At 35.1% G+C, this 13,944-nt stretch overlaps 1 protein-coding gene across 1 annotated transcript in view; it reads right to left on the minus strand.

Moving 5' to 3' along the window:
- LOC106140944 (transmembrane protein 151B) overlaps positions 1 to 13,944 on the minus strand; it is a 67,328-nt gene that overhangs the window by 17,286 nt on the left and 36,098 nt on the right. The window contains exon 2 of the mRNA XM_060948316.1: positions 5,143 to 5,291. Within this exon, the coding sequence (XP_060804299.1) occupies positions 5,143 to 5,291 (149 nt within the window). The remainder of the gene's footprint in view (positions 1 to 5,142; positions 5,292 to 13,944) is intronic.

The raw sequence follows: 13,944 nt of genomic DNA on the forward strand, positions 1-13,944 counted from the left end.
CAACGTTTGCAGGGAAACCCAACCCATATTGGATCATGGTAAACTGCTGGACTAGATGAAAGTGCCTTTAGACGTCTTTTCGACATCCATGGTCCCATTCATAAGTGACGGGAACCACACGGCATAATGTTTCACGTCTCCATCCCTTACGGGGTAGAAAGAGCCAACAACCTGGAAATGATTATGAAATTGTGATTCAGATAGGGACAGGTTGTTAGCACAAGCATAAAAGGTTTTTGTTATACTCGTATATGTATTTGATACAAGCATAAAAGCTTTTTGGTATGTATGTATTTGATATTAATTAGTTCGAATCACGTTGGTTACTTCGAACACATAAGCCGTAATAACTCCAAAACGCAACCCCACCCTAACAAGAAATATCACCGTAAATTTATCCTTAATAGTAATTAAGCCTGGTACGGTTTCGCGTGGAAATTGCTAATTATTCATCGATTGTTATCGTCTGTAATGTAAATTAATTATGGTTGTATGTCGAGCAATGTACGTAATGACTGATTAATTATTTTAATGACAAAATGTATGTATGTACATTGGAAATGGATTTTTCAACTGTATTTTACAGAAATGAATATGAAATGTCTGATGGAATTAGGTTATGACTGTTTGTTTTTTATTCGTTCGTTTTTAAAAAGATTTTTTTGTGCGTGTGTGATAAAGAAGCGAAAAACGCTCATTTATTCACTCACTCACAGATCACGAAGTCTCAAAAATTTGGCAGGAAAGTACATATATTGTAACTAGAATACTACTTAAAGTAAGACTCCGCTAAGAAAGGATTTTTGTAAATTCGATAAACGGGAGATAACGGGATTTTTCCTTTTCCGGAGCCGCGGGCGCTCTACAGTTATATAAAAAAAATTACCTTTAGTATAAATAAAGCGGGAAAACGTAAGAAATTCAACACAAACATACATACATAAATGAAGACATAACTAATCTATACATATAATAAATCTGTAGAAAGGTCAATTCTGTACATTGAAAATATTGAAAAAATAAATAGCAGGGGGTGTTACTGGATCGATACCAAACACAAAAATGTGATTAAAAAAATTTTTGTCTGTCTGTCTGTATGTTCAGGCATCACGTGAAAACTAACGGTTGGATTTTGATGAAACTTGGTATAATTATACCTTATTATCCTGGGCGTAAAATAGGATACTTTTTATCCCGAAAAAATACGAAGAAAAAAAATCTTAATTTTTCAGTTTATCCATAGACGTTGTTCTGTAGAACCGCGAACACACGTTGCGTTACCCGCAGTGGATTTAGCGCCGTAACCTGTAGCGCCTAAAGTCGGCTTTGGCTTGAACCGTTTGCTGCACAAGCGGGCCGCTACTAATTACTATGAAAAAATACTACATAGCTACATTAATTCCCATCAAGCTGAAAATGAGTATAATTATTTAAAACACAATCAAAAGCATTATTTCAAAATTCCCCATGATTCCGGTTTAAGGAAAAAAAATTACTCACGGTCAAAGGTAAAAAATGGGTGTATCGCAATTTTCTTTAAAACGGTAAGTTTTTCAAATCGGAAAATTACCTCAGACATAAATTGTAGATCATAAAGTTATCTATAAAAAAGGTATCAATATTTTTTTTCAACAAAGCTACCGTTTATGTGATATAACGATGCAAAAAGTTGCAAGCGTCATAATATGCATCCGTTTCCTTGCCACCTCTGAGGTAGTGTACTATTAGCGCGTTTTTTTTTAACATTTTTATTATTAAACTTGAAAAAGTCTGAAATAGGTTAGAATAAACACGTGTTTTCACTACGCAGTAGCACTCAAGACTAACTTTCGCATTTATTATTTTAAAAAAATAGAATAACCATAAGTAAAGAAAATCATCTTAGGACAATAATAGAGATTACAATTATCAAATTCAATGCAATAATCAAATTAAAACTAAAACTACTTATAAAAAGAAAGAAAAAAGATGACTACAAACTAAAATTTAATTTATAAATTGTACAGTCCTTGCATAGCATCAACATGCGGGAATGTGCCCAGAAGGCTGGCAGCATTGCCAATTCGAATGGCAATGCTGATTCTCTGAGCCAGATAATTTCCAGCCCTCCGGTCAAGAGATACCTCAATTAGCTTTTTCGACAATTGTCGGAAAAGCTGATGGGCAGATAGGCCCCCTGGTCCCAGAGTTTCTACCCCAAAAGGTTCAAAAGTATAGATATTACCGATAACTACATACATACATACATACATAAAATCACGCCTCTTTCCCGGAGGGGTAGGCAGAGACTACCTCTTTCCACTTGCCACGATCCCTGCATACTTCCTTTGCTTCATCTACATTCATAACTCTCTTCATGCAAGCTCGGCGGTTTCGGGTACTTTTGACCCGACCATTTACCAGGACGTCCTTAATTTGATCAAGATATGTTCGTCTAGGTCTTCCCACCCCGACCTTTCCCTCCACACTCTCCATGTATATCTGCTTAGTCAACCTGTTTTCATTCATCCTCTCCACATGACCGAACCATTTCAACATACCCTTTTCTATTCCTGTAACTACATCTTCTTTCACATCACAACATTCCCTTATCACACTGTTCCTTATCCGGTCACTCAATTTCACACCCAACATACTCCTTAACGCTCTCATTTTCACTGCATTTATTCTGCTTTCGTGCTTCTTTTGCCATACCCAACTTTCACTCCCATACATTAATGTCGGGACCAACACGCCCCTGTGCACAGCCAGTCGAGCTTTTGGATAGTTTCTGACTGCTCATAAAGGCATGCAAAGCTCCATTCACCATGTTCCCCGCGTTCACTCTCCTTTCAATATCACTATCACACTTGCCATCTGATGTAAACTTTGATCCCGATAACTACATATTTGCGCCTTTTGAGGTTTTTTGCCTCATTTGAAGCAGAACGGCCTTAGATTTAGTAACCTGAAGATGAGACGGCGCAAGTGTGTCGACACAAGTAGCATCCCACACCAAAGGCCGCCCCAATCTCCAGGGTACCAAAGTCATACCATCCGGTCTCTTGGCATCATCCCGAGCCAGACCGTTTGGTTCTTGAACGGCTGGAACATGGATGGTGGCAAGAGCACGGAGGATTATATCATTTAGGGCGGCATGGCGCCCTAAACGGCCGGCACTCCTAGGGCATAAGAGGCCGTGGTGTCCATAGCCGACAACGGTATCCCCGCAAGGACAACTATTATTAAAGACTAACGGTATTTCATATGTTGAGCATTCTGAGATAAAGCAGCTATACGAGCCTAGCCACGTACACAATTAAACAGAGAGACAGATGTTGTCTCAAGGTTTCACTACAGTATAAATGAAGGGACTGGGTTTCATTATACTTATGTATATTTTATATTTTGAATTCAAGTTAAAATTACCGACAGAACAATATTTTTACTTATATTACTGCTACATAGAGTATATACGAGACGTGCTTATGCATAATATGACGCTTGCAACTTTTTGCATCGTAATATCTCAGAAACGGTAGCTTTATTGAAAAAAAATATTGATTCCTTTTTATAGATATCTTTATGATCTACAATCTATGTCTGAGGTAATTTTCCTATAAAACTTTTTGAAGAAAATCGTGAAAATCCCATTTTCTTACCTTTGACCTTGGGTAATTTTTTTCCTTAAACCGGAATCATGGGGAATTTTGAAATAATGCTTTTGATTGTGTTTTAAACAATTATACTCATTTTCAGCTTGATGGGAATTAATGTAGCTTCATTCCTATTTTTTGGTCTAAATTGACCGGACTGAAAATAAAATAGAGAAATAAACCATCTACGCGAAGACCGACATCCGCGCGGACGGAGTCGCGGGGGATAGCTAGTATTGAAATAAATACAGCATGTCGTAAATAGTCGAACGATATCCCTGAAAATATTCTGGAAATAAGTTATATAATGCCGAGAATTTTTAAATAAGAAATTTTAATAAAGGCTGTATAATAAGTTTGTCTGTGCATCTTATTTTTTATGTTGTTCACAAAATGGACATTAGATGTCGCTGTTTGTCTTTCCTTCACTCTGGTTGTGTTTTATTTTTTATTTTCTGTGCAAAATGGTGAATAATAAAAATAACAGTTAGAAATCTTGTTTCACTTATAAAATAAGAATAGCAATAAGAACCACACGGCATCTAACAAATTCAATATGAACGAAAAAAATCTTCACGATGTTAAGCAATTTTAAGTCAACATGCAAGTAGGTACACGGTCTACAATAGTCAGTGAATGGAAAATCCGAACCATTAACCCGAAAGAAGGTAATAAAGCAAAAATATTCTTGATTTTTTACGAAAGTGTGATCATAAGAGGCGATATGAAAATAACTTTCTTTACAAAAGACTTCGTTCGTGTAGTGAGCGCGAAAAAATTTATATTTAGTAAATTTTAATATTAGGTATATAAAAAAAAATAAGGATTACTCCATCTCTTTCCCATGGATGTCGTTAAAGTCGACTATACACTTATAAACTTGTGATTCTTCTTTTAGTCGATGGGCTAGCAAACTGTAATTAAGTAAAACGGCTGAATGTCGCCGTCTTTTCAAGACTTGGTTCTGTCTAGCCCGCAAGGGATACAAACGTGACGTATATGTATGTATGTTTTTTATCGGTTTGGTTCCGTTACTATTGTTTAATATTTACCTAGAACAATTCTAAGTCATTTTGGAGAAATAACAAGGTGTATTGCGGTTAACGGCACCCGATTGGCTGTAATAATTGGATGCCGAGATTAAATTGTTGGAAACCGCAGCCTATATTGGAACTTACCTGAATAGTTTGCAAGTTGATGTCGTAAAAGGCGACTAAAGAATAGGCTTACAAACTTGGGATTCATTTTTAGGTGATGGGCTAGCTACCTGTCACAATTTGAATCTCAATTCTATCATTAAGCTAAATAGCTGAACGTGGCAATTCAGTCTTTTCAAGACCATTGGCTCTGTCTACCCCGCAAGGGATATAGACGTGACCGTATGTATGTATGTATGTAGTTTGCAAGTTTCACTCAATTTTAAGATTTCACATGTGCGGTTTGAGCATTCTATTTTCGACATAGTCACCTTCCTTTTGTCTTTAGTCCAAAAAAAAAATGCACTCACGAGTCCAAATCTATGACGTCACGGTCGATCTCGGCGGTGTTGCACCACACCACTGAGCCCAGGCAGCCGGCTATCATGAGGGTGAGCAAGAAACACTTCCAATTGCCTTCCCGACGTAACACCCCACCCAGACTCTGTTGGCGTGGACGCTGAAACAAGGGAATTAGAATAGAATAGAATAGATTTATTTTCAAAATTGGATACAAGGTATCACTTATTGACGTCACATAACTTAAATCTAATTATAACTACTACCGCTTCCAAAGCGCATGTGTAGAAGAAGCGGTGGAACAAATTTAACGTTACATACATACATACATACTATATCCCTTACGGGGTATACATACATATAGTCACGTCTATATCCCTTACGGGGTAGACAGAGCCAATAGTCCCGAAAATACTGAATGGCCACGTTCAGCTGCTCGGCTTAATGATGGAATTGAGATCCAAATAGTGACAGGTTGCTAGCCCATCGCCTAAAAAAGGATCGCAATTTTATAAGCCTATCCCTTAGTCGCCTTTTACGACATCCATGGGAAAGAGATGGAGTGGTCCTATTCTTTTTTGTATTGGTGCCTGGAACCACACGGCAACGTTACCATAGATGCAAAAAATAAGTAAGTAGTAAAAAAAAGAATAGGACCACTCCATCTCGTTCCCATGGATGTGATAAAAGGCGACTAAGGTATAGGCTTATTAATTGGGATTCTATTTTTAGGCGATAGGCAACCTGTCACGTTTTGAATCTCAATTCCATCATGAAGCCAAACAGCTGAACGTGGCCTAACAGTCTTTACAAGACTGTTGGCTCTGTCTACCCCGAAAGGGATATAGACGTGATTATATGTATGTAAGTAAGTAGTACAGTGTAGCGTTGGTAAGATTTCCACCTGTACATGGTCGATATCCCAACCCTTCACACCTTGTGATTCGCCAAATATTTTAGCAAATGAACCGCTGTGATTTGAAACTCCTTCTGCGCATCTCTCTTCTCCAATACATATGTATAAAATACCATAGTTCTAAAGATACCAGAAATTTCACTAAAGAAATATCCTAGTTACTAGGTTTAATGGGAGCCCTGCTGCAAAGGCTCTTATATGAAATATTAAGAGCGCTTGGTAGTGATCAATTATTTCAGAAAATTGCTTGCCAATGCGTTAAGAAACTTGAATGGGTTTTATAGAGCAAGATCCCAGAGCCGTAAGACACAACTTATTTTCTAAAGAATGGATTTTTCGATTCTCAGTAGTCTTTCATGTACTTTTAATACCTGCATGTTTGTGAGACTTGCCCGGTGACACCTGCGCAGGTACCAGGCGAGAAAGGGAACTAAAAATCACAGTTACTTAACTTAAATTTTTATGACTGTTTTTTATATATATTTTATAGACTATTACTATGAAGTCATATCAGAGAAGTCAGACGCTTTCCATGCGCCAGAACTTTTGTCAGACGCTTTAAAGCTCTATCAAAAAAAAATTAACTTAATTTATTTTTAAATGTCTGACTTTTATATATGTTATTCAGATAACTATTACAAAGTTGTATTAAATCAGTCAGACAGTTTGTAATGACCAAACACCCCTTAAACACAAGAATTACTCAGCCTCGAGTATGAGCGCGATAGCACAATGCGCATGCGCGTCAGAGTAAAATATCTAATATTTGAAAAGTGCTTACTGTTTTCAATTTCATATTTTTGCATATCTATTCAAATACGATAAAATTTATAATTAAAATAATAATTAATCATTTTTAAAATAATATAATATATTGCATATAAATAGGGGAAAATGAATTTTTTTGTAGCAATAGCCTTCAAAAAGAATGATTTTTATTTTATTTAAAAAAATATATCTATTATAATAATTTCAATAAAAAAATAATTAATTATGATTAATCAATTGAAAAATTATTTTATTGTCTCTTTATCATCTTCATCATCAAAATAATCATTTGAATTTTCATCATTTATTAAATCTCTATACTGTCCACTCAAGTCATCGTCCTCATCATCAGTTAGATTGTCGTTGCTGGCAGAATTTTCCGTAAAAATAAAATCATAAACAATTAAAAAATAGTATAGTAATAGTAAACCTATAACATATAAATATAAGTGAAAGGCGACTAAAGGATAGGCTTACAAACTTGGGATTCTTTTTTAGGCGATGGGCGAGCAACCTATCACTATTTGAATCATTAAGCCAAATAGCTGAACGTGGCCATTTAGTCTTTTCAAGACTGTTGGTTCTGTCTACCCCGCAAGGGATATAGACGTGACCATATGTATGTAGTCTACTTTAATTTCGACACCACTGCAACGGCTTCGATGGTCCAGTGGTTAGCGCGTGAGACTGTGAAGTTGGCGGTCCGAGTTCGAGTCCCAACAATAACTTAATTTTTATTAAAAATGTTTTTTTGTGTTGTTTGAGTATTTATTAAAAAAACTGAAAATCAAAATACTACATATAATCATACGGTAAAAATATTTTGTCTGTACATTTAATATTTTGACTGAAACAAATAGAGAATTTTTTTTTACATTTTTTGTCTGTCTGTATCAGACTGTATGATTAAGATTCAACTCGAACTTTACGCGGACGACGTCGCGGGCAACAGCTAGTATGCAATATATTATATTATTTTAAAAATGATTAATTATTATTTTAATTATAAATTTCATCGTATTTGAATAGATATGCAAAAATATGAAATTGAAAACAGTAAGTACTTTTCAAATATTAGATATTTTACTCTGACGCGCATGCGCATTGTGCTATCGCGCTCATACTCGAGGCTGAGTAATTCTTGTGTTTAAGGGGTGTTTGGTCATTACAAACTGTCTGACTGATTTAATACAACTTTGTAATAGTTATCTGAATTACATATATAAAAGTCAGACATTTAAAAATAAATTAAGTTAATTTTTTTTTGATAGAGCTTTAAAGCGTCTGACAAAAGTTTTGGCGCATGGAAAGCGTCTGACTTCTCTGATATGACTTCAGAGTAATAGTCTATAAAATATATATAAAAATCAGTCATAAAAATTTAAGTTAAGTAACTGTGATTTTTAGTTCCCTTTCTCGCCTGGTACCTGCGCAGGTGTCACCGGGCAAGTCTCACAAACATGCAGGTATTAAAAGTACATGAAAGACTACTGAGAATCGAAAGATCCATTCTTTAGAAAATAAGTTGTGTCTTACGGCTCTGGGATCTTGGACTATTACTAAGAATAGATTTTTCAGTTGTCACGCTAAAAACGCAGGAGAATATTTATATGTTTGTCAGTCACACAAGTCTATAACTATATTTATCGAACATACATACACATACATATACATATAGTCACGTCTATATCTCTAGCGAGGTAGACGGAGCCAATAGTCTTGAAAATACTGAAAATCTTGAAAATACTGATGAGCCGCGTTCAGCTGTTTGGGTTAATGATAGAATTGAGATTCAAATAGTGACAGGTTAATATAATATTGGCTATATTTTAGTCATTTCTTAAGTCACGGAAAAAGCTGAAGGAACGAACTCGGGTCCTTGTAACTCATGAAACACTCACTGCGCTACAGAGTCCAAACACAATACAGACTAAATCCTTACGAATAAAACTATTATTTAAATAGAGTGAAGTACGTAAAAAGGCTTTTATAGATAGAAATAGCCTTTAAAAGGACCTTAACAATAACGACGTACATTCCATCATATGGAACGACGTAAAATAAACCCCGGACTCAGTTATTGCTGTTCAATGTTCGTGTTTATGGCCGTAAAATAATAATATCATTTTCATTCGTGCTCAAACTCATTGGATACTTTTTTTCTTAAATTTAGGAGTAATGCCGATGTACCATTTATCACAGATCTATACTTATATTATAAAGCTGAAGAGTTTGTTTGTTTGATTGTTTGAACGCGCTAATCTCAGGAACTACTGGTTCAAATTGAAAAAAGAATAGACCATTTATCGAGGAAGACTTTAGGCTTTAACATCACGCTGCAACTATTAGTAGCGAAGAAATAATGGAAAATGTGAAAATAACGGGGAAAGTTACTAATCCTTGAGGGCTTCAATGATGCGAAGTCGCGGGCACAGCTAGTATACAATAAAACTTTAAGTCACGACACCAGTTTTTGTTTGTTTGTGTGTTTATGTTTTTTTTATTACGTGCGCAGATTGACCTGCACTAGCACCTAGGTCATAACTAAAAATCAGCGTATTGCTCTATAGCAATAAATTCGTTGAGTTGTGACCTTTTTGTATTGCTGCAACTCACACCCTAATTAATTTGTATTCCATATGAAATTGTAAATTGTGTGTAGCAAATCAAATAAATGAATTATCTGTCTACCTAGTCAGGATTACAGCCAGGAGGATGTATAGGAAGTATTTTATTAATCAATCAATGTTTAATTATGTTTGTTTGTCCTTTAACGGCAAAACCACTGCACCGATTGTCATGAAATTTTTCATATTGTGTGGAGTACGGTGAAGTACATAGCTACTTATGAAACTCTAATGACGTTTAGGAGAAACGTCGAGTGGTAAGAGATAAATTTAAAAATCTAAAGAGTAACTACAACCTTCATAAGGATTAGTTTTACAATATGTAAGAGGGCGTGGGTTTAGCTAAAGACATACATACATTCATAAATCACGCCTCTTTCCCTAAAGACACCAGATATAATTCTAATAATTTTATTTACTGCAAAAGTTTATCGTGGATTCGTAGTACTGTGCTTCTTAATTCTGGTCATAATTCAGTTCCAAGTGCTTACATAGTTGTTGCATTTGAGCGGTATTACAATTCCAGTAGAATTTCGTCCGCTAAATAATGCATGGTAGCTCCCACAATTCCGCCAGCTCATTTCTCAAGAACTATATTTGCATCTTCTTTGTGATATATACTTTACTAGCTAGCTCGACAAACGTTGTTTTGCCATATAAATGATATGGAACTAATTTCTAGTTAAAAAGGTTTAAGATCTTTATTCTCATTAAGAATTACAAAAAAAATGTTAAGGGTGGGCAACCTTTATCACCATGGTATGGTACTAGGGGTATGAAAAAGAGAAGTTGGCCGATTCTCAGACCTACTCAATATGCTCACAAAATTTCATGAGAATCGGTCAAGCCGTTCTGGAGGAGTACGGAAACGAACATTGTGATACGAGAATTTAATATACGAGTATAAGATGAATATACGGTGTTTTTTAATGTTTTATTTACCACTAGAGTATAATCATTAGGGACACCGATTTGAAAAGCACATTCAGCTGAATTTGTGAAAAAATTTCGCTCATAATAGGCTATTTGACAGTTTTTTAGAAATGGTTTAAAATTATTCTTTATGATATAATAAACACACTTCATTTATATTTCCGAGAAATACGGAGTATTTATAATAAAAAATGAATTATAAAGGTTGAAATTTGAAAGCGCGCCAAAAACGCTCTCATAGTAATGGCGGACGCTATACATATAACCTGTGTGACGTCACACGCAAGCAAACTCAATATCTGGGATAAAAGATTAATAATACACTAACTACACTGGAGAAGTTGACGTTTACTTGCATGTGACGTCACCGGAGTTTTAACCAATCACAGAGCGTTTCGGTCGTTCAAAAGTATTTAAAAATTAGTGTATTTTTTTAACGATAAATCGCCAAAAATATGCTTATGTACAAATGAAAGTACAAATGAAAGTTAAACACGTTCTGTTATATTATTATCTAATAGGATTATCACAATTCGTAGCATATTTTCAATAGTGTCAAATAACCTATTGTTTCTATACATACATATAATCACTTCAATATCCCTTACGGGATAGACAATGCCAACAGTCTCGAAAAAACCAATAGGCCTCGTTCAGGTGTTCGGATTCAATGATAGGATTGAGATTCAAACAGTGACAATTACAATCCCAAATTTGTAAGCCTATCCCTTAGCCGCCTTTTACGACATCCACGGGAAAGAGATGGTGTGGGTAGTCCTATTCTTTTTTGTATTGGTGCCGGGAACCACACGGCTCTTTGTTTCTGATCTAGTAAAATTTCGTTCCCTAAATAATGCAGGGAAGCTGCCACAATGGCTGCTCGTATTTCCGGAATAACATTTGCATCTTAATATAACGATGACTTTATGGTGTACTTTGCGAATACACAGTGATATTTTTAAGGTTTCTGGATAATTTATTTTACGGTTCGTTACTTCGAATTGTTCTTCTTACTTTTCTTAAATGGGCTTATTTTAGTATCTACTAGCTTTCACCCGCAGTTTCGCCTGCGCCGGTTATAGCGCTATCTACAAAAAGCAACGAAAAAGTAACGAAATTAGCACCACCTATGAAATGAAATCAATTAAATGTTACTTAGAAAAAAAAAACGATGAACTAGCCAACTAGAAAAGAATAGATTTTTTTTTTCGCTAATCCCACGGAATCTTTAGTGTTTACTGGAATGAAAGGTTTACCCTTAACGAATAAAACTTTGACTTAATTTTTTATTATTTTAAACAAAGGACGGCCTGGCAAAGGGTCAGGTCAAGAGTACCCGAAACCACCGAGCCTGCATGAAGAGAGTTATGAATGTGGATGAAGCGATGGAAGTATGCAGAGATCGTGGCAAGTGGAAAGATGTAGTCTCTGCCTACCCCTCCAGGAAATAGGCGTGATTTTATGTATGTATGTAAAATTTTTATTTAAACTTTATAAATTATTTAATTAAGAAAGAAGTCAAACAATAAAAGCAATACCAAATTATGTAATAACAAATCAGCTCGTAGCAACTCGTAGACGTCGTAGCATTTCGTAGCACACCGTAGCCCATCTACGTGAAATATCTAAATGTATATTTGTTTGTATACATTCCGAAGAGCTGCCAATATTATTAGGTCAATGTAAACAAAGATCCAATTCTTCACAATTGCCTTCCGAAGGGTTATCCCTCTTGTACTGCAAAATATCGAAAATAGAGAACGAACTACGTTTATTTTTTTTATTGTTAACTAGATTTCCGCGGGTCGTCGCTTTCGTGGGAATTGCCAAAAAAACAGCCTATGTTACTATGGAGGATTCGTCTGTGTCTGTGTCAAATATCATGAAAATCGGTCAAGTCGTTTTTGAGTTTATTCGTACAATATATGTATTTACATTCGAATAGGATTCATCTCATGAAGTAAGGTATCCCATAAAAATACTGCTCTCATTTCGTTGTCTTTAGTAATTTAGCGAATTTCCGTGAGGTAGTTGGTTGTAACGCTATGGAAAGAACATTTTATTAAAGTTTTTTAGACGCACATAATGTTAACACTTGTATTAGTCCTGCCAAATCTACCTACCATTTATTACTTCGGTAAGACTTTGATGTTTTAACTTCGTAGACCACAGAGGTTAAAATTAAAAAAAAAACATCGCAAGATTATGTGGGATGGATTCATTCGACAAATCGCTTTAGATCTGTCAATAATACACATCTGTAAAGATCTATAATTTGTACCTATTGCGTGTGAACCTCTGCAAACACACCTTTTTGGGTTCAGCGAAGCGCGAAGTTATTATGGCTAATACCATTGAAGTACCGGCCTGATTAAATATTTATAAGGGACCTTAAGAGGATATGTTCCCAATAGCTAATATTCGCATGTTATTTATACATATTAAGTATCATTTGAACGCGCAGCAATACTTTTGTTCAAGTAATTTAAACATAATTTTCTATAATCAATTTTATCTTATACATTACCGGCATGAAGTTTACTCATAGAATTCAGAATAACATACAGGGTGTCTGGAAAATAACGTTTTATATTTAAGGACATAGTGAATCATGAACACGGAACACTAACTTTTACCCGCAACTTCGCCTGCGTGAATTTTGCACTTTCTACAAAAAGCGACAAATTTAGGTTAATCGTCATCTAACAAAATAGCGACGAAATTAACACTTATGTTATATAAAATTCCCTGAGACAATCCTAAGATCCATATTTAAATTAAGATTCAGGTAATAATATAAAGCAATTCAGATTTGACCTCCGTGACCTTAATAGTGGAACTTAACCTGTCTTTGATAATGGTCATCACTAGGTGAAAGTGCTTAATCCATTAGTCGCCTCTTAAATATCAGAGTGGTCTTAATCTAAGTGCCGGGTACTTACCACATGACATTAAAAAACTGTAAAGACTAAATAAATTATGTAAAATATCTGTTTAAAATAACGCTGGTACCTACTCATTATTTAGTTACAGTCCAATATTGCTAAAAACTGTATGAGATTATTAGCTTCGTTAGCCGTATCTAAAGGAACAAGGAAAACCGAGGAGTGGGCGTTCAGTGCTCTGTAAATCGTATAATTGACGTCACGAAATAAAAATTACAAAGTCTTTCATTCTACGCCTACATTTTTGATTAAAAAAATAAGACATCATGTTATATACAGTTTTATTAGAAAAAGGTATAAAACATTTAAAAGGTCAGAAAAATTCAGTCTATTTTTTTTAAATCATGAGCTGAGCAGTATTAAAATCGTTTACAAGTAAATTAAAAAGAAATTTCCGCTCTTCATAGAAATAAAAATGTCAGCCGACGAGGCGGAGAAAAAATTAAATTAGATTACTCTCCTCGGAGGCCTAGAGACTACTATTTGTTTGCATCAGGAAAATTGTATTTTTTGGGATCTTTTCCGGCCTCTCTGGGCGTAGTCTCAATTACTTGGAAAAGAAAAACATGTGACGTATTTTTGTTCATTTTTTTTAAATTTCGCAATTAGATAAAAGTTAACCAC

The sequence above is a fragment of the Amyelois transitella genome, chromosome 15, assembly GCF_032362555.1.
Source record: "Amyelois transitella isolate CPQ chromosome 15, ilAmyTran1.1, whole genome shotgun sequence".
Lineage (NCBI taxonomy): Eukaryota > Metazoa > Arthropoda > Insecta > Lepidoptera > Pyralidae > Amyelois > Amyelois transitella.